The following is a 22,628-nucleotide window of genomic DNA, read 5'->3' on the forward strand; positions in this document are numbered from 1 at the left end:
AATAATCGAGCAATTCCATATCCCTATTTGGATTCACGAAAATAAGTTGCTAGCGGTTAAAAAAATCTGTAATTGATCCAAATAGTTTAGCTTATAATCCACCCTATAACCTATTTGAGTTCAACACTCAATATGTAAATATCGGATCGTCCCTCTAAAAAGTGTAGCTTCGTTCGGTTCTTCAGAAACGAGTCTCTGGAACGATTCCCAGTTAAAATGATTCACTAAATTCTTATATATTTGATAAGCTAGAATGGTTCGGGATAACCAAACATACCCTACTAAGATCTAAACCAATACGCCCGGGTAATCCTCTGAATGCCCACTCTTTCATGTGGCAAAATCCTCGGTTTGCACATAGTAACCTTTACATCGGCAACATTGCAAACAGATTTACATATAAATAATTGCCATTGGTTTCGAGTGCATATCTGTTGGCATATGTCATGATGATGAGACTCGAAGCATTGGGTTCCCGTTGTGGATACAGCTATATATACTGCCTTTTTCTCTCTGGTTGATTGATGATGATAACAGCTGCAAGTGACACCGATTAAAATTTGCCTCTCCATTCTTTTCATGACGATCGTGACACGGAAATTGATACCCGTCCACATTGGATCGACCGCAGGAAGATATCATTTCTTAATTAGTCTCACCAAGTGCTTTCAGAAAGTTCATCAATCATTTTTTTTATCTCTACTAGAGCAAAGAAACAGTACAGTACTACTAGTGGTAGAGTATCAAGAAAAGGAGTGGTCATTTTTTCCCCAACACATAAATATATATAGTATATTATTGCAGTAACAAACTTCCTTTTTTCTTTGTTCACTTCGTGCTAACAGCAAATCACAAACCAACCATATGCAGCAACAAGTACTGTACTCTTCATTCCAGGAACATGCAACCAGACGAAAGCTCAGCGGAACGGCCTAAAACCAAGCTTGGATGTATGTATATATCATGTATGGTTAGTTGAACATGCATGTCAGCGAAGGCTATAAACAAACAAGTTATGCACAACACTTTCCTGCATTGCACATGATATTTAGATCCATCTATGCACACACAGCCATACAATGACGACACAAATTAAATGGTACTACATCTATCAGAAAAGTCACACATGCATGTAGATACTGAACTATGACAAGCACTTTGCAGAATTGGGTTCTCTGGCTAACAAAGAGACAACGTTCAACCTGTCCAATTTTTAACCATGCCAGTATCTTGAAAAGCTCTCTGAAAATACTAAACAAGGACAAGTCCTGATTTCACTGCATTATAAAAAATTACGGAATATTCTGTGCAATTATGAAGAAATAGCTAGCTCAGCTATCCCACATGCAAAAGCAAAACCCCCCACTACTATTGCTAATCTTTCACAAAAAACCATTTCCTAATTCCCCCACTTCGCCCGCCATTTTCCTCTTTATAATCCTCCTCCCACCATCACCACCACATTAGTGTTCTTGAAAGAGAGAGAGAGAGAGAGAGAGACAGGAGTGGAGAGCAGAGATGAGAGAGAGATTGAGCATGTAACAGGCTCGCTTCTCCCATCTCTGTCTCTCTCTCTCTATCTCCTCTACTCAAGAGTCACACAAGCAAGAGACCGAGCGAGAGGATGATGTGGTCGCATGAGCCGGCGGCGGAGCAGAAGGCGGCGGCGGCGGCGGCGACACGGCAGCGGAGCTCCGTGGCCAAGCTGACGACGGCCTCGTCCTCGTCCTTGGCGAACCTCCTCTCGGTCTTCGTCGGGGCGAATAACAGCAACTCCTCGGCGGACCCGACGCCGCCGCCGAGGCGGAGCTTCGACGAGGGCGGCGGCGTCGGGCTGGGCATCGTCGCGGCCATGAGCCACGCCTGCCTGACCGGGGCTGGGGCCGGGGTCGGGGCCGAGCCGATCGCCATCGGCGCCGCGGCTAGGCGGCGGCGCGCGCGCGAGGAGGACGAGAGCTACACGTGCGTCATCACGCACGTGGCCGGCGCTGGCGGCGGCAGCGTTCGGAAGAGGGTCTACTTTGGGTTCGGCGACGGCGGTGGCTGGCTCGTGGAAGCCGACGACGAGGCGCCGGCGCCGGCGCCCGATTTCTTGAGCCGGTGCTGCCTCTGTGACAAGAGGCTTGATGGGCTCGATATCTACATGTACAGGTGTGTGCACGTTTCATATGTTTCTTAGAAATTTACAGTAGTTTAGCACCCAATATTTTTTTTTGAAAGGAACTGGAGAGGTTTGCACCCTACAGTAATTTATTAATCAAGTAAAAGTAAACAGTTCTTTAGGTAAAAGAAACTAGAGCAGAGGTGGGGTGAGGGAACAGGGTATTGCTAACTAATATGTGAATAACGTGTCGTCAACTTCTACATATTTCCTCCGTTAGATATATAATTTTCATTATATATATCTAGGCATAGAGTATATCTGATAAAAATACCTCAAATAAAAATACCTAGAAAAGTTAAAACAACTTGTAATTTAAAATAAAGAGGATAACACCTTATAAATTATTATAGACTTCAATTTAAAACTACAATAATCAAACACAATTAGAGTCAATTCACGATTTTCATGCAGTTTTATATTTTTCATAGTACTTTCCCTTTTTATCAAAGATGTCTTCCTAGAGGACAAAATAAAGCATTATTTTGTCTATGTGCTGCACTATGTTATTATTAGACAGCTTCTGCAGTATTTCAGGTACAATTTGTTAATACATCTATAAGCCAGATCCATTAGTATTCCTCGTTGCTCCCAATTTATTAGCCTGAGAAGTTTTTTTCCTCTTGTAACCAAAATGAATTGACGCCTCTTTTTAAAGTGGGTGTTTTTTTTTAAAAAAAACTTGACCTGCGAGGTATGATGGCCGTGCATTAGTTAAGAAGGATGATCTCTTCACACAGATCAAGATAACCCTCGAACCCCTGCCCTCATCCTAACAAAGTGAAATTCGTTGCCCTACGAGAACCGATTGGGCTGTTCTACGGTTTTGTTCATAGGTACGCGAGGAGATTCTTTTACCCCGAGCATAAAATTCGCTTCCATGGAAAGTCGGACTCAGACCTGAGGACTGCCACCGGAATTCTCTAATCACCACTTGGGCTAGAGTCCTTTGGCAAATTGGATGTATTTAAACTTGTTTCTTTTTTGAGGAGAGACTAAAGCTGGTATTTTCCATTATCTAAAAATAACCCAAGTGAACAAGAATATACTCCATAGCTCGTATTCATTAAGTGCCACAAAACTCCAGTGATTCCACTTTTGAATACCTCAACTATCAAGACTTCACCATACTCATACTAACAATTAAGCAGCAGAAAAGATCAATTCCTTAATTACTGACGACCTGTTTATTACTCTCTTCGCCTCAATAAATTGCAGAGGGGAGAAAGCCTTCTGCAGCTCAGAGTGCCGATGCCAGCAGATGCTAATGGACGACCGCGCTGACAAGTGTGGATCGGAAGCCCTCATCAGGTCAGGCGGCGACTACTCGTACTCGGTGTCGCCGCACTCCACCCCGATGGCCTTCTCGCCAAGCGTCGCAGCAGCCTAGTGTAGTGCAAAGACTACTCGATCGCCCTCAAGCTGCCCCACTATGAGCAAGGAGTGTCTAGCTAGAAGAGAAGAGACTGAAGTCTAAACGGGCGCGGCCGTTTAAACAAATATGGGTCATATACAGAGTAATTTATAAAATGAGCTGATTTTCTTAATTATGACATGAATAAAAGCGAGCAAGACAGTTTTGAGACTATGCTTTAATTAACAGCAAGATGTTAAACACTTTAGCGTGCTTGCATTTCATTTTATTTTTGTTCTTCTTGGAAGTGATTAGAAGACTTTCGGTGGCACACAAAGGGCTAGATTCGTTCCAGGCCACAACGGCGAGGCCGACCGGCAAGCAGGGTTTTGACGCTCGTTCTTTTTTCGAAACACCCACGAACACTTTGCAAGGAGACTTACCAGAAACACCAACGAACACTTTTGCAAGGAGACACATCGGGGTGAAGCAGAACAAAAATGACCTAAGATTGGTAAGGCCATCTAATAAAACACCAATAAATCAGAAAAAGGTTGAAAGGGCTTGAGGTAGGAGAAGGGTAGTAGTAGTAGATTTTTTTTTGGAAGATTGTGTATTATTAACTCAATCAGCCGTGGTTCTCTAATATCTATAGACATGGTGAGCTTAATTATCCCAGTAAGAAACCTATTTCACATGACACTTGTAAATTTTCGACGAGATAGGACGAGTTCCCATTGAATTAGGGTTGAAATCAACTTGGATAGCCGAAACCGGCGGGGTCGGTTTTTCCAACCGCCAACAACAACCCCACCAAAACCTGTCTATGCACAGGTGGAACTAGGGGGTGGCCAGCAAGGGCGGTGCCCACCCCCAACACTACAAAAAAGATTTTAATACCCTTGAAAATTTTTCAATTTATAGCACATCAAGCCACCAATTCATCCATTTTTCATCATAGTATTATGATTTTTCATCATGAATACTAACTACATGCATAAAAAGACTATAATATTATTAAGATTACACTTATATTTATATTTATCACGCTTAAATATGCTATTATATTTGTCCGACCCCCTTAATCAAAATTGATGGTTTCTTTAGCCCATGCACAATCCCCCTAGTACAAACTAGCATAGGTTGTTTTTTCTAGAATTTGATTTCTTTGTTTATCTTTGACCATCCCGATCTCATTTTAGATATATCCTTCTATTTTTAATCTAAACATATGTGAGTTTAAAAACAGATGACGGTAAGCTTGTCGACTATTTTTTTTTGTAAAGGCGATATATGTAGATCGATCATCATGTGGACAACACTTAGACTTCCTGCCAAACATTTGGGAATTATTTTTTCAAATACCTCCAGTTGATTGCTCTCGAGAGACGATCACCTTGCAACGTCTCTAACATATAAGAATTCCCGAATACTACTTTAATCACTTTATATGGACCTTCCCAATTTCGAGACTTGCCAAACTTATTGCTCTTCTCCCAAGTGGAAGAACTTTCTTCCACACCAAATCTCTAACTTAGAAGGATTTGCTTTTAACTTTCTTGTTGCTATAAGCTTGGGCAACATGAGCTTTGTCCCTCTCAATATCCTTTAGCGATTTAATTCTTTTATCAGTCACCTTGTCGATGTTATCAATCATTAGCTCATGATATACACTACAGCACATAAACCATTTTTTGTTTGGCTAACCTATATGCACCAAATTCACCTCGCCATGCAACACAACTTTTTGTCCATATACCAGCTCAAAAGGAATAAATTTAGTAGTACCATGTCAAGATATATGATGAGCCTATAAAGCTTCGGACAAAACCTCATGCTATCTTCTAGAATTGTCCTTAGTCTTTTCCTTGACAAGCTTGATCAAAATCTTATAACTTAACTCAGCCTAGTCATTAGCTTGAGCATAATATAGAGAAGAGTTAAGCAACTTGATCTTATATGATTCTTCAAACTCTCGCACTTCTTTTGACACAAAAGACACTCCTTGATCCGTAGTTAAAATTTGAGGGACGTCGAACCTATGAACAATATGCTTAGTGATGAACTCAATTACTTTCTTGTGTGTCATATTCTTCAAAGGTACAAGTTCAGTCAAGTTTGTGCATAATTTGTGGCAACCAACACGAATCGATTCCCTTTTTAAGCAAGAACTATTAATGAATAATATAAAGAACCAGAGCTCCAAGTTCAAGAGTTACTAGGCGCCTTTTGTTCTTCTACTACGCTCGCCTAGGTTTGTTGACCGGGGATCTTGTGAGGAACATAGTAGACCATAAAAAAGGCCTAAAGATTTTGGTGGTTGAATGATAACATAGCCTTTAGGACTAACATTGTTTTCCACTATACAAGGTATTTAGTCCTAGGGATGCAAAGATGGTCTTACCTAGGTTAAGATGATCAAGCAATCAACACCTCAGGAAGATGAAAAAGAAGCGTGGAAGATCCTAGAAGATGAACAAGAAGCTCAAGACATCAAGAAGAAGACGTCGGACAAAAGGGCGTGAAGAAATAACACCCAAGCGGCACTGGATAAAGCGGGCTCACCTTCACCGTAGTTACGAGATTTGTAACAAGACAATGTACCTTACTATTGTTGAGGGAACTCAGTCACTTCGCTTGCAGAAAATAAGTGAAGGTGCATTTGCTGCTGCTTGAATGTTGACTAGAAGCAAGAACATTTAATATAAAGCACCAAAGCTCCAAGTTCAAGAATTATTAGGAACCTTTGGTTCTTCTACCATGTTCTCTTGGACTTGCTGAGCAAGGATCGCCTTAAGCTGTTGAATGAGTTTGGTTGGCTTGCTAGTTATCTCGGTCTCAATTCTCATGCAGGCAATGTTTCCAACAAATTTTCACGCTACACATTGAGATACCCAGATCTACCCAGCCGGCTCTGGCAAGCTTCCGGCGCTTGTGTTAATGCTAGCTGGGCAAAACAAATCTTGCTTGATAACCCAACGTTCTCTTAAGTAGCCCCATAATTCACAAGGAATCTGCATATGTGATATCATTTTAGGAAGACTGCATGGGCATCTCAATGTAATTGTAATGTATGCTTTTATATGAAACGTATGCATCACATAGATTTGAGAATATGAAGATTTCTTAGCATATATTATATGTGTTCACATGGTGGCATATATGTAACCACGTTTGTCCTCTAGCCGAACTGGTTAGAGGGTTCCGGCGGCATCCCTCAGGTCCTGAGTTCGATCCCCCATGGGGGCAAATTTCAGGCCTGAGGGTAATAAAATCCACTCGCCTGTCTCACACCAAAGGGTAATAAAATCCACTCGTCTGTCTCACACCAAAGTGCAGGTCTGTGGCCGTCCCGTCTCACGGGGATGCAGGTGCCGCTGTATATGGGTGAGGCCGGGGTGCGGAGGTTTTTCGCGAGCTGCGTGAGAAGTTCATCTTCTTAATGAAAAACCGGTGGGGACGTCATTCCCCCGCGGCTCGCGTTTTTTTTTTCTTTGTTTAGATATGTATCCTGTTAAAGGAAGACCAAAAGACCTTGAAACATTATATATACTCCATCGGTCCTGTAATACAATGTATTGTAAGAATGTTAAGACAAATTAAGAGATGACGTAAAAGACGTATGTATCCCTGTTTCTATTTCCTAATCAGATGCTATCATCAACATGATTGATGGAGAAGTGGAGATTGGTTGATGAATATTTAATACAAAACTGGGTTTTACCCTTCAGAATGTATTATATTTGAGGAGAAATTTTGAATGCTACAGTGCACTATAATAGGACGGAGGGAGCATGTGGATGTCCTTACTCTTACAGAATCCAATCTCTCCACAGCCATGATGTATTGACGTCTGTGCTAGTTACTCGTATTGGTAGATAATATACTTCCTCCATTCTAAATGGTAAGATGTTTTAGCTTTTCTAGATACATTGTTTGGAATGGAGCAAGTAAATGATAAGCAAATGATTATCTAGAGGGGTCAAACAGGTATCCGAAGGTACAACCTCCTCTCTATTGCCGATCAGCCTGATTCACTTCGTCGGCAAATTGGTCGCTAAGGGGCTCGCTCTTCACCTGGCGCCGTACATGACCCGGATCATCAAGACCAACCACTTGACTTCAGAAATGCTATATGTCACTCACATGTTTTACGCCTATCCAGCACATGATTTTTTGTTCGCTTGCGCTCAGCCCACACCGACGCCTGCGGCTCCTTCCTCCCTCCGCTCTAGCGGCGACGTATGAGCTCACGGGCGCCGACAAGGTAGGTGGTGGCGTCGTCGTCGTCGTCCTCCTCCTCCTGCTTCGCCTCTTTCAAATTTTGTCCTTGTCCTTCCATAGAAAAAATTTATTTCTTGTGATTTGTGATTTGTAAATTGTAACTTGTGATTTGTGATCCGTAATTTGTGCCAAGGAAGAAGATGAATAATACCAATGGCGATGGGCTGCGACAGCCGACTAGAGGTAGGAGATAAACAATGCCAGGTGGCGGGAGCTAGAAGATGAACAATGCCCGCCAAAAAAATCGGGTGCTGGTTGGGGCAAAACAAACTTCCGTGCCGTGCAGCTCACTTTGTCGCTGGCTTCACGCCCGGCACCGCGGTGCTTTTGAAGGTCGACCTACTTTGACACTGTGGCCTGCCTTTCCTCCAGGAAGTCCGAAGTCCTAGAGCATATCGGATTCCCGCTGCGGTGGCGCAACTGGCTGCAGGCGTTGTTGCGCACGGCCAGCAAGGTGCTTGTTAATGGCTACCCTAGACGAGCATCTGCCACGCACGCGGTCTGCATCAGGGTGACCCACTATCGCCACTCCTCTTCGTCATTGTGATGGATGTGCTCAATGCCCACACCTCCGAGGTCGACTGTCGTGGGGAGCTGATGCCGCTACCAGGGAACACAATCAAGCACGGCGCCTCTTTGTAGCGGATGACCTCGTCGTCTTCCTCGCACCATCTTCGCAGGACTTCTTTTGAGTAAGGCGGATACTTGAGCTCTTCGTGTGGATACGGGGTAGCATATGAAATCGGCAAAAATTATCCGTAAATTTTAGGCAGATTATCTGATGTTTATAATAGGATATCCGATAATTTGTTTCTTGAGAACTCTTATTTGGTGATATCGTAGTTTGATGTCATAAATTCTGAATTGAAATCTTGCTTACTATTATCGCATATTGACTAATAACTTATCATTTGTGAGTAAGGATAATTTGTTAACTGTTTAATTGTGTTGGTGTTATAGCCACCGACATAGAATGGAATGAAGGATATTGTCTATTTAAATCTGCACCATCCGAATCCATGTATTATCCGCTCCGATCCAAATCCGACAAAGAAAAATAAGTTAGTATATGAAAAAGACATTATCCGCTCTAATCTGATCCATTTTCATCCTTGCTCCGGCCTATCGACCAACTTGGACAAGTGCACGGTCACGCTGATCCATTGCTTGAGGACATGATCCGGGAAGTGTTGTTGGTGTTCCTGTGTAGAGTTTAGGAGTTCCCAACCAAGTACCTAGGGGTCTGTTGTTACTCACCAAACTTTGCCGCGTGCACGAGCAGGCGCTTATCGATAAGGTCTCCGCTAGAATCCTGACTTGGAAGGCGAGTCTACTGACGAACGCGCGCGGGCACGACGACACTGACGCAAACTACGAACGCGCGCGGACGGAAAATGCAAGGTTTCCTGGCCGATCGTTTGCTCCCCCAAGGATGATTGCCGTGGTCACCGAAGATAACGACGCCTACATTCGTGCTGGGTACAGGTGCTTGGCGTCGCTAGCGCGCACCCACACCTTCAATCGTCGGTTTAATGTTTAGTACAACTGCTTAGCACCACCGTTTAAGCCGACGATCCCTGTTAGTGTGCCCGGTCTGTATATCACGGCAAGGCAACTCGCCGTGGCGTGCGCCCGTTCCTGTAACAACAACTCTTTCTTTTAATAAAGCACGTGCAGCGCATGTTTTCGAAAAAAAAAAGTAATGGGAACAACACTTTGTTTTGGACAAGTTGTTGGCTTCATGGGTGTTCTATTGGTGAGTTGGCACCTAAGCAAGTATGCGGCCCCGTCTTTAAAAAAAAAAAAAAAACAAGCGCACTGTGTAGCTCAAGCCTGGGAGAATAACACCTGGATGAATGATATCCAGGGGGCCTAACTACGATTGGTTTCAGAGAGTTCTTCAGGCTATTTGATTTTCTTAGTGAGGTTAGGCTGTCTGAAGGGGAGGATCAACATGTTTGGAAATTTGATGCTTAAGGAGATTACACAGCTAAATCGGCATACAGAGCGTATTTCAATGGTTAGTGACTTTTGAACCTTGGCGCCGAATCTGGAGGTCATGGACCTTAGGAAAGTGTAAGTTTTTTTTATCTGCCTTGTTGTTTGTAATCGATGTTGGGCAACAGATCGCCATGCTCGTCGAGGATTGTCCTTTGTGCGATCAATAGGAGGAGACGGATCAACATTGCTTACTGGTTGTGTGTTCGCACGACAGCAGGTTTGGTTCAATATTTTGGTCTCCTTCGGATTTGGGGCGTGCAGCTCCTGGACATAATGATCTATGTGTTTGCTGTTTGGTGGGCTAAGGTAATCCGCATGATCAGTAACCAGTACAGGAAAGGAGCATATTCCCTCATCATTCTAACTGCGTGGTTGCTTTATTTAGGAGCACCGTCATGCTTGGGTCGTTGATTGAGACTCCCCTTCCGTTAGCGAGTCTTTGGGACAATTTAAGGATGAATACAAGCTCTCATAGATAGGGTAGTAGGTGATTTTGGGTGACTCTTTTCCTTATTTTGTCGTTAAAAGTCTTTTTTCGAGTAACCGTGTCGTAAAGTGTCTCTAACTTTCTCATGTATGGTTCTGGTATTGTATACAGACCATTGTTTTCTCTCTATAATACAATGATACGTAGCTCTCCTGCGCTTTGGGGGAAAAACACATCTAGTTATGAGGGAAAAAAAGTAAGTTGGATGGTTATTAGCCTAATTTTCTTTGGAAAAAAAATTTGGTTGTGACTAGCTGTCTATCATCATGACTTAACTGTTTTCTGCAGGATGATGCCTCAAATATTGTTTATTTTGTCTCATGCTCGATTAATAGGTAATACCGAATGCATGTAAGCATGGGATTGATATAAAACAGCTATTATCATGCCGGGAAAGAAAAAAGGAATATGGAATAATTCTCTATCTTTATTTAAAAGGTATAAGAGAAAATAGTGTTAATTAATGGTACTTGAAGGCTAAATGTATGGAATTATGTGGTCCATGTAAAGATTGGTTTAACGTGATGCCTTTCGGCTCTCACGGCTCCATGTTATATAGTCCTAGGAATAGCCCCTAGGTAGCGTATACAGGTTGGATTGTACAAGAGATTGAATCTACAACTACTTTACAACAGATTACAACAATCCTAGACTAGATACATGGAGCCGGGTTTACTTGAGAACCAATTCAAGTCACGCTAACAGCCTTGACGTGTTGTGCCTTGCCTCCACGATATACCAAACACAACTCATATTTCAACACCCCCCGACAATCACAACTTATCTATAAGATTGAGATTGTTACGAAACATCACTGTTTGTCTCACCGGAAGCGCTTTGGTAAATCCATCGGCGACCTGATCAGATGTACTGATGAACCGAACATCAAGGCACTTGGATGCAACTTGTTCTCTAACAAAATGATAGTCAATTTCAATGTGCTTGGTCCGAGCATGAAACACTGGATTTGCTGAAAGATATTTTGCACCAATATTGTCACACCATAAGCGAGCTGTACGGGGATAGGTGATGCCTAACTCATCAAGCAATTTCCGTATCCACATCATCTCTGCAGTGGCATTGGCTAGGGCCTTGTATTCAGCTTCAGTACTTGACCTAGAGACAGTAGCCTGCTTTCTTGCACACCATGACACAAGATTGCATCCTATGAATACGGCAAAACCACCGGTGGACCTCCTATCATCCGGGCAACCTGCCCAATCTGCGTCGGCAAATGCACTGACAAGCATAGAGTCAGACTTCCTGATCTTGAGACCAAAACCGATGGTCCCCTTGACATACCTAAGTATTCTCTTGACAGCTTCCCAATGAGTTGTGGTCGGTGAGTGCAAAAACTGACAGACCTTGTTAACTGAGAAGGATATATCTGGTCTAGTCAGAGTCAAATATTGCAGAGCACCTACTATGCTGCGGTACCTAGTGGAATCATCACTGCCCAGGCGAGTGCCACTAGTAATAGACAATCTTTCAGCAGTAGACAAAGGAGTGTTCACCGCCTTGCATAACTGCATGTTGACTCGTTTTAAAATATCAGCAGCATACCTCTCTTGAGTCATAAGCAACTCACCCTTCTTCCTTTTAACCTGGATGCCGAGGAAGTAGTGGAGTTCTCCAAGGTCCTTGATTGCAAAATCACGATGAAGATCTTGAAGAAGAGTGTTCACAGCCTCCTGAGATGTACTTGCAACAATGATATCATCCACATATACAAGCATAAATATTATGTGTCCACCCTTGCGATAGAAAAACAGTGAGGTATCAGCTTTAGAGGACACAAATCCAAGACTTTGTAGTTTATGACACAACCTTGAATACCAGGCTCTAGGCGCCTGTTTTAAACCATACAAAGCCTTGTCAAGCTTGCACAAATAATGTGGTTTGTGCTTATCCTCATATCCAGGAGGTTGCTTCATATATACTTCTTCTTCTAAATATCCATGCAAAAATGCATTCTGCACATCAAGCTGCCTCAAACACCAGTTCCTCGAAACAGCAAGTGAGAGCACAAGACGAATGGTAGCTGCCTTAACTACTGGACTGAAAGTATCTTCATAGTCAATGCCATATCTCTGCTTGAATCCTTTTGCAACGAGGCGAGCCTTGTATCTATCTATCTGACCATCAGATCTTCTCTTGATTTTATATACCCATTTGCAATCAATTACATTCTTCCCTTTTAGAGGCGGTACAAGGTGCCAAGTTTTATTCTTCTGTAACGCACTAAATTCAACATCCATAGCATTTTTCCAATTCTTATCAGCTAGTGCATGTTGTAGACTGTAAGGTTCTTCAGAGGCAGTAGCAATATGACTGTAACGAACTGTGCCATCAGTGTAAATTTTTGGCTTGCGTATACCGTGCTGTAACCGTGTAACTGGACGAAGAACAGGAGGAGCTGGTACAGGCACAGTAGTATCCATAGGCGATCCAATCTCCGGCACAGAAGATCCAGTGGGCGCTGATGGCGCTGCTGAAGCAGATGGCGCTGCAGAAGCTGAAGCAGAAGCTGTCGGAGCGCTCCCGCTCTGTCCCCCCGGTGCCGGAGGAGGGGGAGACGGCAGAACACGTGGCAGATCGGTGTTGGAGCTTGGCGTTACGGAATCAGTCGGTGCCAAAGCCGAAGACGATCCTCCCGACAGATCCACTGTCGTGGTAGGCGAATCAGAATCGGGACCAGCACCGGGACTCGCCAAAAACGGAAGGGCAACAGGCTGCATAAAATCACCACCATTTGCACTGGCATCTTGATCATTGGAGTCCAAATTTCCTGCAAAATCTGCATGCTCAACAACTGGATTAGTGCACAGGGAATCATTACCAGATGGCCCAGAGATATTGTTGTCCCCATAGCTAGAATTTAACAAAGACGGAGGGAGTAATAAGATCTCGGAACGAAGACGTGCTCCAGCATTAGGATGCAGACGTGCAAAAGGATAAACAGATTCATCAAACACTACGTCACGAGAGATGTACACACGACCTTCTGAGACATCTAAGCACTTGAACCCCTTGTGCATATTGCTATATCCAAGAAAGACACATTGCTTTGAGCGGAATTGAAGCTTCCTAGCATTGTATGGTCTCATATTAGGCCAACAGGCACACCCAAAGGTGCGAAGCGTGTGATAATCAGGTGTTTGATGAAAAAGACGACCAAGAGGAGTTTGACCATGAATGACCTTGCTTGGGAGCCTATTGATGAGATAGGTGGCTGTGATAAATGCCTCGTCCCAAAATTTTAGAGGCATGGAGGCATGGGCAAGGAGGGAGAGGCCGACCTCAACTATGTGACGGTGTTTCCGCTCTGCAGAGCCGTTTTGCTGGTGAGCATGCGGGCAAGACACATGATGAGAGATTCCAATGCGCTGGAAAAAGGAGCTTAATTTTTGATATTCTCCTCCCCAATCCGTTTGGATAGCAAGGATCTTTTTATTAAATTGTCGTTCTACCATAGACTGGAAATCATGAAATTTTTGGAAGACTTCAGACTTATGTTTCAAAAGATAGATCCATGTAAATTTGCTAAAGTCATCAATAAAACTCACGTAATAATTATTTCGACCAACAGACGTGGGTGCAGGACCCCATACATCGGAAAAAATAAGTTCAAGAGGACTTGACGACACGCTTGTGGACACGGGGTATGGCAACTGATGACTTTTACCCTTTTGGCAAGCATCACAAACTTGCTCTTTATTGAACTCGGAAACAAACTGAATCTTATTTTTACTAAGGACTTGATGAACTATGGTAGATGATGGATGACCCAAACGACTATGCCACGTAGATGTGGACAACTTGACCGCACCAAGCGACGCTTTATTAGTTGGAGAGGATGATTTCAGCGGATAAAGACCTCCCTCACAGCCCCCTCTAAGCAGCGTTCTCTTCGTGGCCTGATCCTTGATCAAAAAATAATCAGGGTGAAACTCAATGAAAGCATCATTATCAGAAGACGGTGGACAGACGCTAGACTCTTACTAGCTTCAGGAATATATAGAACATTATTGAGGACAAGATTACGCTTAGGGGTACGAACAAAACTCTGACCAACTTGGTTGATTCTCATACCTGCGCCATTGGCTGTATGGACCTGGTCATTTCCGTGGTACTTGTCCCTCATGGTGAGCTTCTCGAGATCACCCGTGATGTGGTCCGTAGCGCCAGTGTCGGTGTACCAGTTGGTGTCCACGCCGTAGGAGTTGGTTGCTGCAGCTGCCGAGCGCTGTTCAGGGGCTCCAGTGAACGAAGCATCAAAACGTTTGAAGCAACGTATGGCAGTATGTCCCTCCTTGCCACACAACTGACAGATAAAGTTGTCTCCGTTATTGTTGCGTTGAGGGCGACCATTGTTGCCGTTGTTGCTGCGGCCACGACCACGGTCGCGACCACCGCCGCCACGTTTGAAACCGCCACGTCCTCCACGTGTGGCGGTGTTGACGGAGGATCCAGATCCACCACTGGTTTGAAGGTCGATTCGCTGCTCCCAGCTAACAAGTTGAGTATAGAGCTCGCCAAGCGAGATCTTCTCCACGCGGCCCGTGATAGAGGAGACAATGGGATTGTACTCTGCATCAAGGCCGGCAAGGATGAAGGATGCAATCTCCTCGTCTTCGAGCCTTTTTCCTGCCGAAGCCATGTCATCGGCAAGAGATATCATCTTGCTGAAGTATTCCACGATGGTGGATGACCCCTTGTGTGCAGTAGCCAGGGCCATGCGGGTGTTGATGATACGGCCACGAGATTGCGACGCTGTCATGTCGACGATGACTCGCCACATCTCTGCTGACGTGGTACAGGAAGAAACCTGCACCATGACCTCCTTGCTGATGGACGATAGGAGGTAGTTGACGATCTGCTGATCCTTGGCAACCCACTCCTTGTACTCGGGATTGTCGGTCAGCTCTGTCGGCTTGGCAGCATCCTTGGCGATCTTCTTGGGCGGTGCTTCCGCCTCAGGTTCGATGTAGTGCTCAAGTTGGCAGCCACGGAGAGCAGAAAGAACTTGCATGCTCCAAAGAGGAAAGTTATTTTTGGAAAGCTTCTCGGTGACAGGGCAGCCGATCAGCGAAAATTGGAAGGACATGGCGGTGGAAGAGGAAGCCATGGATGAATCTAAGGATACCTAGGCTCTGATTACCATGTAAAGATTGGTTTAACGTGATGCCTTTCGGCTCTCACGGCTCCATGTTATATAGTCCTAGGAATAGCCCCTAGGTAGCGTATACAGGTTGGATTGTACAAGAGATTGAATCTACAACTACTTTACAACAGATTACAACAATCCTAGACTAGATACATGGAGCCGGGTTTACTTGAGAACCAATTCAAGTCACGCTAACAGCCTTGACGTGTTGTGCCTTGCCTCCACGATATACCAAACACATCTCATATTTCAACAGTCCAAGTATGTGAAGCACTGAAACATGGAGAGGTCATGAACAACTCAGCACAGTCAATGAGCCAATTGCGCCATCATATCACAAATTGATTGCAACTTAAGAGTTACGGTGCAGGACGGGTTCTGTGATAACCATTCATAGCCGAATACAGCACAAAATGATATATGCAAACCACTCATTCGATTAAACTAGCATATTTATCCTGGCCCTCATACAGAGTATATGCTTGTGTGGAACATTTTTTTTTTGGTGTGTGTGTGGAACATTGTGTGTCGAGAATTCCACAGAACAAATTCCATATCCAGCCAAAAGAATGTAATCTAATAAACCAGTCTTTGCCAACGGAAGATAAGCACAGCCTTAAGACAAAAGGAGATGGTTGATACTTAATAGTTTCTTCCTTTTGATCGCAGTGACCAGTGAGGACATGTTACAGGATGCAGGATGTGGAAAAACCTCGTCGTGCAAGGCGATCAGCCATCCAGGTCCAACATCTAACATGGATGAGCAGCCACAAAAAGAATTAGCATTTAATTGCCTGGAACGTATTATGCTAGATATTTTGTGTGGCTTAGGAAAAAAAGAAAGGTAAAAGTTTTCAAGGAAAAATCAATCGCTGGTATCATACTACGTATCCACCAGAGCAAACCAAAATATCTGCTCTGAATTGGATTGGCATAAACAGGAGTTCAAATACCCATTTATAAGACTACATATATATAGTTACTAAGATGAAAATTTATTGATGCTTATGCTCTGAAAATGGGAGAGGAAGGAGTTTATTTCATACGAGCCTAAAGCTGAGCACAAAATGAGAAAACATTTAACATCTTTGAAGTGAGGTTCTGATTCTTCATTGTACAATTGTTACTAGGGTGTAAAGTTCAGCTTGTGAATAGTTTCAGAAATGAAGTTGAGAATAAGTACCTTATCACTTCACCTTAGGATACCTTCTGATAAGCAATCTGAATCTTTGAATCAGTGAAGATTCTTCAGTCACTATGGCCTACATCAGATCACAACAACTTGTTCAGTTTTTGGTGGGGGTTTTTTCAACAGAGAATACATGTACAAAAACTTCATAGGTGCACATTAAGGGAGAATATTGTCTCTCTATATAAATGCATGCTCATCAGTACAACTCTTCAAACCAAGGGTGCACAGAAAACATTCTGTTTCAGTGCTTTGATCAAACAAGAAAAAGATGGTTCATAGTCCTGTAGCATTCCTAAGAAAGCTCCAAACTTCCTCTTCATCTTTAGCCACCGAGTTGATTTCTTTTAGCAAATATGCACAAAAGTCCATGAAATACTCTTGGCAGTTCATCTGTCAAAATAATCCACTCTTCATCCAAGTCACTTATTTTACCTTGATTTCATTTGCTGGATATGCAGCTCTTAAGATCATCAAGCCACGAGATGAACAAGATACTCTGAAAGACATAGACTTATTGTTTACTTCTGTATCTGCATCAACTGTCTCAAGCATGGCTACTGTTGAAATGGAGGATTTCTCAAGCGCTCAGCTCTGCATATTGACTATTTTAATGCTGATTGGTGGAGAGGTATTCACTTCAATGCTTGATCTTTATTTCATGCGGGCTACATCTATTACAAAAGGGTCTTCCAACAGAAAGGGCTACTCAGTTTATGTTGATAACGAATCTATTACTTCTGCAATGTCTGTTCCCAACAATACCCAGGACACCATTGTAACAATGCCACTGTCTGAACTCCACTTGGAAGAAAAAAAACAAGTTGAACCCAAGATAATTGAATCTTTAGGTCATGCACTGCTGGTCTATCTTCTAGTGTCAAATTTAGGCAGCTCCCTGGTTATCTACCTTTACCTAATATCTGTACCAGATGCACAAGGAGTTCTGAAGAGAAAGGGTATTGGATTTGTCATTTTCTCTGTATTTACAGCCGTCTCCTCAGTGGCAAATTGTGGCTTCACTCCAGTAAACGAGAACATGATCATCTTTCAGAAGAGATCCATTCTCCTATTGCTAATTATTCCTCAGATACTAGCCGGAAATACATTATTTGCCCCATGCTTGAGATTCCTGGTGTGGTCACTTAAGAAGGTAACTGGACAAGAAGATTATCGTTTCATTCTTCAGCACCCAGAGACCATTGGGTATAAGCATCTTATGAGTAGCAAGGAGTGTGTTTATTTGATGTCAACTGTTTTCAGCTTCATAATTACACAAACCATACTATTTTGCTCTCTAGAATGGAGCTCAGAGGCTTTACGGGCAATGAACAGCTATGAGAAGATAATTGGTGCTCTCTTCCAGTCTACTAATGCAAGGCATGCTGGCGAATACATAGTTGACCTGTCAAGCCTTTCTTCCGCAATCCTAGTTTTGTACACTGTGATGATGTAAGTCTCTTCACTACTCTCACTCCACCAAAAGAGTCACAAGATTTTTAGAATGAAAATATTCATCATTAAAATAAAAATCCATGGATTGACTGCCTCCACCAGAAAAATATTTAGTACAAATGGCAGGCTTTGGAGCAGACATCATCATTGCTTTGCTTGCGTATGCAAGTAGCAATGTAGCATAGTACAATTGTAAATTTGTGATCCTTACTATGTTCACAGATTACAAAACAAACTATATTTGTTTTAACTAAAACATATTCTCATGACCCGTATAGTGATAATATAGTATGACTGTAACCTATCTGCATACGGAATTACGGACACGCCAGATAGCAAATAGTATTATTCAGAGACATTAAATTGTTGTTATGACTTATGATGAATACTTTTTTTGCGAGGATTTTTATGGTGAATACTTATTCATTTTTTCCACCAACTCGTTGTAGGTATCTCCCTGGTGAGACTTCACTTTTACCCAGAGATGGTGAGCAGCACTCTAGAGCTGAAATAAAACACAAAAGGAAAAGACTATTAGAGAACTGGATCTTCTCCCAGCTGTCTTATTTAGCTATCTTTGTAATGCTAATTTGCATTACTGAGAGGGAAGCATTGATCACAGATCCGCTCAATTTCAATGTATTCAACATATTGTTTGAAGTTGTCAGGCAAGTCTCTGAAATCAAATGTAATCTTCAGATTGCACTTGTGCCTTCTGATAATCACCACTAACTTCTGATTCTGTTGACAAATTGTTGCATCCAGCGCATATGGGAATGTGGGTTTCTCTGTCGGTTACAGTTGCAAGAGGCTACTGAATCATGATGTCTACTGCAAGGATGCTTCGTATGGATTTGTTGGAAAATGGAGTGGCAAGGGGAAAGTAATTCTGATTATCGTCATGGTTTTTGGGAGGCTTAAAGCGTTCAATATGAAAGGAGGAAGAGCTTGGAGGCTTAGATAGTCTCAATCATTGAACGCTTTAAGTCTCCAAGCTCCTCCTAGCTCCTGTCATATTGATTGACACCACTCCATGTTATGTGGTGACTGGTGAGCCAGGTATACATAAAACAGCGACCCTAGCATAGCATAAGCTGATGATAAAGATGACAGGTGCTTTTCAGCAATGCCTCTCTGCCTTCCCCAAATGCTATTCCACCTTCGTGGTGTAGCACCAATGTCAATATCCAAGACAATAACACTACAACAAGAGGCCTATTCTGAACATCTGGAGCAGATCGATGAATATATTCTATCTGCATGGTCCATGCCTGATGCCTCAGGCCGGTTGATACGTTCTCCACTCAAAATAAAAATGCGCATCACCATGGTTGTCAATTGCGATGCTCAAGCATCACAGCACATTTTCCGGGAACTAGGGGAACAGAGGAAAAACATTTTTTGTGGATTTAGGGGGGTGGGGGTGGGGGGGGGGGGGGGGGATCAACAACTATCTCAAAAGAACAAGCACCGTTTAGGCGACTGTCACATTGAATGTTTGAAGACATGCATAGAGTACTAAACATAGATTATTTATAAAATTAGAACACAGCTAAAAAGTAATTTACGAGACGAAACTTTTGAGCTTAATTAGTCTATAATTAGACACTAACTGTAAAAAAAGGAAAAAACTACAAGATCTATTAAACTTTAACACTTACATCCAAAGAACCTCTTACCGTTACACGGGGTGATTAGATAAGCTAGGGACTTATTTAGTTCACCCAAAAACCAAAAAAAATTTCAAGATTCTCAGCCACATCAAATCTCGCGGCACATGCATGAAGCATTAAATAGATAAAAACAAAAAAATAATTGCACAGTTTGTCAATAAATCGCGAGACGAATCTTTTAAACCTAGTTACTCCATGATTAGATAATGTTTGTCAAATAAAAACAAAAGTGATATAATGTCAAAATTCAAAAACTTTTTGGATCTAAACAAGGCCTAGGTCAATGTGCACGATTAGCTCCCACATAACAACCTACTCCTTCTGTCCACAAATAAATGCACGTCTCGCTTCCGGAGAAGTCAAACTTTTAAAGTTTAACTAAAAATATATCAAATAACATCAATATTTGTATCCATAAATAAATATATTATAAAAATATATTTCATGTTCAATCTAACAATATATATTAGATATAATAAATATTAATATATTTATATATATATTGGTCAATTTTAAAAAAGTTTAACTTCTTGAAAAACGAGATGTGTATTTATTTGCGGACAGATGTGTAGTTAGCTTATTCCGATTCCAGCTATCATAGAAATGAGATGATTAGATGCTACACAAACCAAACGAGTTCACGGAACATACCGCGTACATTTCGCGAGAAGGACGCCGCGGAGAACTCGACTGCTAAGGCGAGCACGTCTATGAAGTCGGCAGCGTCATGCACGGAGCGGAGTGCGCGGGGAGGCGGGGCGGCGGAGGCCGGCGACGCCGCGTCCTCAAGCCAAAAGGGGCGAGTGGAACGCCGCCCGTACCGCTTGGTTTGCTTTGCTTGGGCTGATGGGCTTCTCCACTCACAATAGATGGGCTTTCCCTTCAATCTGGCCCATTTTTCGTGCCACCTCAGGCCTTGTTTGGAACTTGAATTAAATTTCACCTTAATCCACTCCAACTCACCTCAACATATGTAGATTAATGTGAATCCGACTACATCCAAACAAGACCTCAGTCTATTCCGCTCAACTAAATCTATCACCATATTTTTCTCTAACAACAACAAATCAGCCAACGGTACTAGTGCCATAGCTGCCACCACAATCGGCGTTTGCTTTGGCAATCTGGGTCCCGATCCATCAGGCTCTTGCAGTCTGCTGAAAAAAGAAAAAAGAAACATTAAATATAGATGTTTTTGTGCCACCTCAGCACTGCAGTCTGCAGAAGCTTGCAAGAAACACCACGTACAGAAACGGCAGAGTCTCTGGAATGTTCGGTCGCAAACCGAACTCGAGCCACACATCCGCCAATGGTACCTCGACCTCGTACTGCATGTCAAGAGTTCCTTCCAAACCCAAGGATTGGCAAAGCGTCAAGCCGCTGGCGCGTGCTCGTCCTCGTGCTCGTGCTCATGCACGCGCAGCTGCCTCTCGCCATCCACCCCCCGCTAGCCGAGTTGGATCCGGTCTCCTGCGTCCAGTCATTGCCACGCATGGCCGCCATGCTGCAGGAGCGCGAGAAACTTAGGCCTTGTTTAGTTCCGAAAAGATTTCGGATTTCGGTACTGTAACACTTTCGTTTGTTTGTGACAAATATTATCTAATTATGGACTAACTAAGATCAAAAGATTCATCTCGCGATTTCCAGCTGAACTGTGTAATTAGTTTTTGCTTTCGTCTATATTTAATGATTTATGCATGTGCCGCAAGATTCGATGTGACGGAGAATCTTGAAAACTTTTTGCTTTTTTGGGTGAATTAAACAAGGCCTTAACCAAATAAACAAAGGGAGTTCCGGCGAGGTTAGTGGGGCGTGCGGCGCGGGCACGGGGGAGGGAGGGAGAGGGAGACAGCGCGCGCAAGCGGACAACCGCCCGCCAACTCGGCCAAGTGCGTCACCTGACTCGGACGTCCCCTCCCGTCCCGTCGCAGAGGGCCACGCCACGGCCGTCCCGACGGATCGTCTGCGCGCCCACCGTCACGGCCGTGGCACCGGCTGCACCGCGCAAGACGTGCGTGCAACTACGGCCTTGTTTAGTTCGCAAAATTTTGGCTTTTTGGCTACTGTAGCACTTTCGTTTTTATTTGACAAACATTGTCCAATCACGGCGTAACTAGGCTCAAAAGATTCATCTCACAAATTTCAGATAAACTGTGTAATTAGTTTTTATTTTTGTCTTTATTTAATGCTCCATATATGCGACCAAAGATTCGATGTGATGGGGAATCTTGAAAATTTTTGGGAACTAAACAAGGCCTACGTACGAGTACACCGCGGGCGTGAGGCAGCGGCCACTGAGGCCGCAACACGTGTGCGCCGCAGCACGAGGCGCTCGCGCTGCGGGGGTGCACAGAGGATCACGATACGCTGACGCGGACAGGGCTTTCCTTCACCTTTCTCCGTGGGCGGCGCCAGGCCACGCGCCGGTGAGGCACGTCCGGCACCGGTCCCCCTCGGCCCACCGACGCGTCTGCCCCACCTTTCTGGGCCCCACGAGTCGGTCGGACGGGCGGTGCGCGGGAGGGCCACGCCGACGTGTTGGCCGCCGCTGCGTCCCTGGCCCGGAGAGGTCGGTGCGGATCCGAATCAGCTGCCATTACTGGGAGCGCCAAGTTGCCCGAAATGCCCTCGCGGGACGGCGAGTCGGGGACGGTGCTTCTTCCTGGCGGCAGCGCTGCGGCGCTGGTGGAGTGGTGGGAATGGGAAGCGGTTCTGAGCTCTGGGGACGGAGGCGTCATCCTGGATTCCTCGTGCAGTCAGGCTGGGCCACGTCAGCCGTTGGGATGGGCCCCTGGCGACGCGAGGCCGCGAAATGCATGCATGTTCCCGGAAATGCCCCACCATATCTGTGATTCCC

General features: G+C 43.8%; 2 protein-coding genes across 6 annotated transcripts; both read left to right on the forward strand.

Moving 5' to 3' along the window:
- On the forward strand, positions 1,349-6,345 carry LOC8076128. 3 transcript variants are annotated; one of them, XM_021459979.1, is made up of 2 exons: positions 1,349-2,151; positions 5,894-6,345. In XM_021459979.1, the coding sequence occupies exons 1-2, from the start codon at positions 1,625-1,627 to the stop codon at positions 5,931-5,933; spliced, it is 567 nt and encodes a 188-aa protein (XP_021315654.1). In that variant the 5' UTR covers positions 1,349-1,624; the 3' UTR covers positions 5,934-6,345. The 3 variants fall into 3 exon arrangements, with proteins under 3 accessions (XP_021315654.1, XP_021315653.1, XP_002451637.1); XM_021459978.1 differs by having other exon boundaries at positions 1,350-2,151; positions 5,886-6,345; XM_002451592.2 differs by lacking the exon at positions 5,894-6,345 and adding an exon at positions 3,380-3,783 and having other exon boundaries at positions 1,368-2,151.
- On the forward strand, positions 16,840-19,353 carry LOC8077196 (probable cation transporter HKT6). Of its 3 annotated transcripts, none has more exons than XM_021458290.1 (4): positions 17,468-17,796; positions 17,945-18,095; positions 18,548-18,766; positions 18,864-19,353. In XM_021458290.1, exons 2-4 carry the CDS (start codon positions 17,971-17,973, stop codon positions 19,060-19,062), a joined length of 543 nt encoding a protein of 180 aa, XP_021313965.1. In that variant the 5' UTR covers positions 17,468-17,796; positions 17,945-17,970; the 3' UTR covers positions 19,063-19,353. The 3 variants fall into 3 exon arrangements, with proteins under 3 accessions (XP_002451638.1, XP_021313965.1, XP_021313966.1); XM_021458291.1 differs by having other exon boundaries at positions 17,759-17,849; XM_002451593.2 differs by having other exon boundaries at positions 16,840-18,095.

The sequence above is a fragment of the Sorghum bicolor genome, chromosome 4 (genome assembly GCF_000003195.3).
Source record: "Sorghum bicolor cultivar BTx623 chromosome 4, Sorghum_bicolor_NCBIv3, whole genome shotgun sequence".
NCBI classification, from domain to species: Eukaryota; Viridiplantae; Streptophyta; class Magnoliopsida; order Poales; family Poaceae; genus Sorghum; species Sorghum bicolor.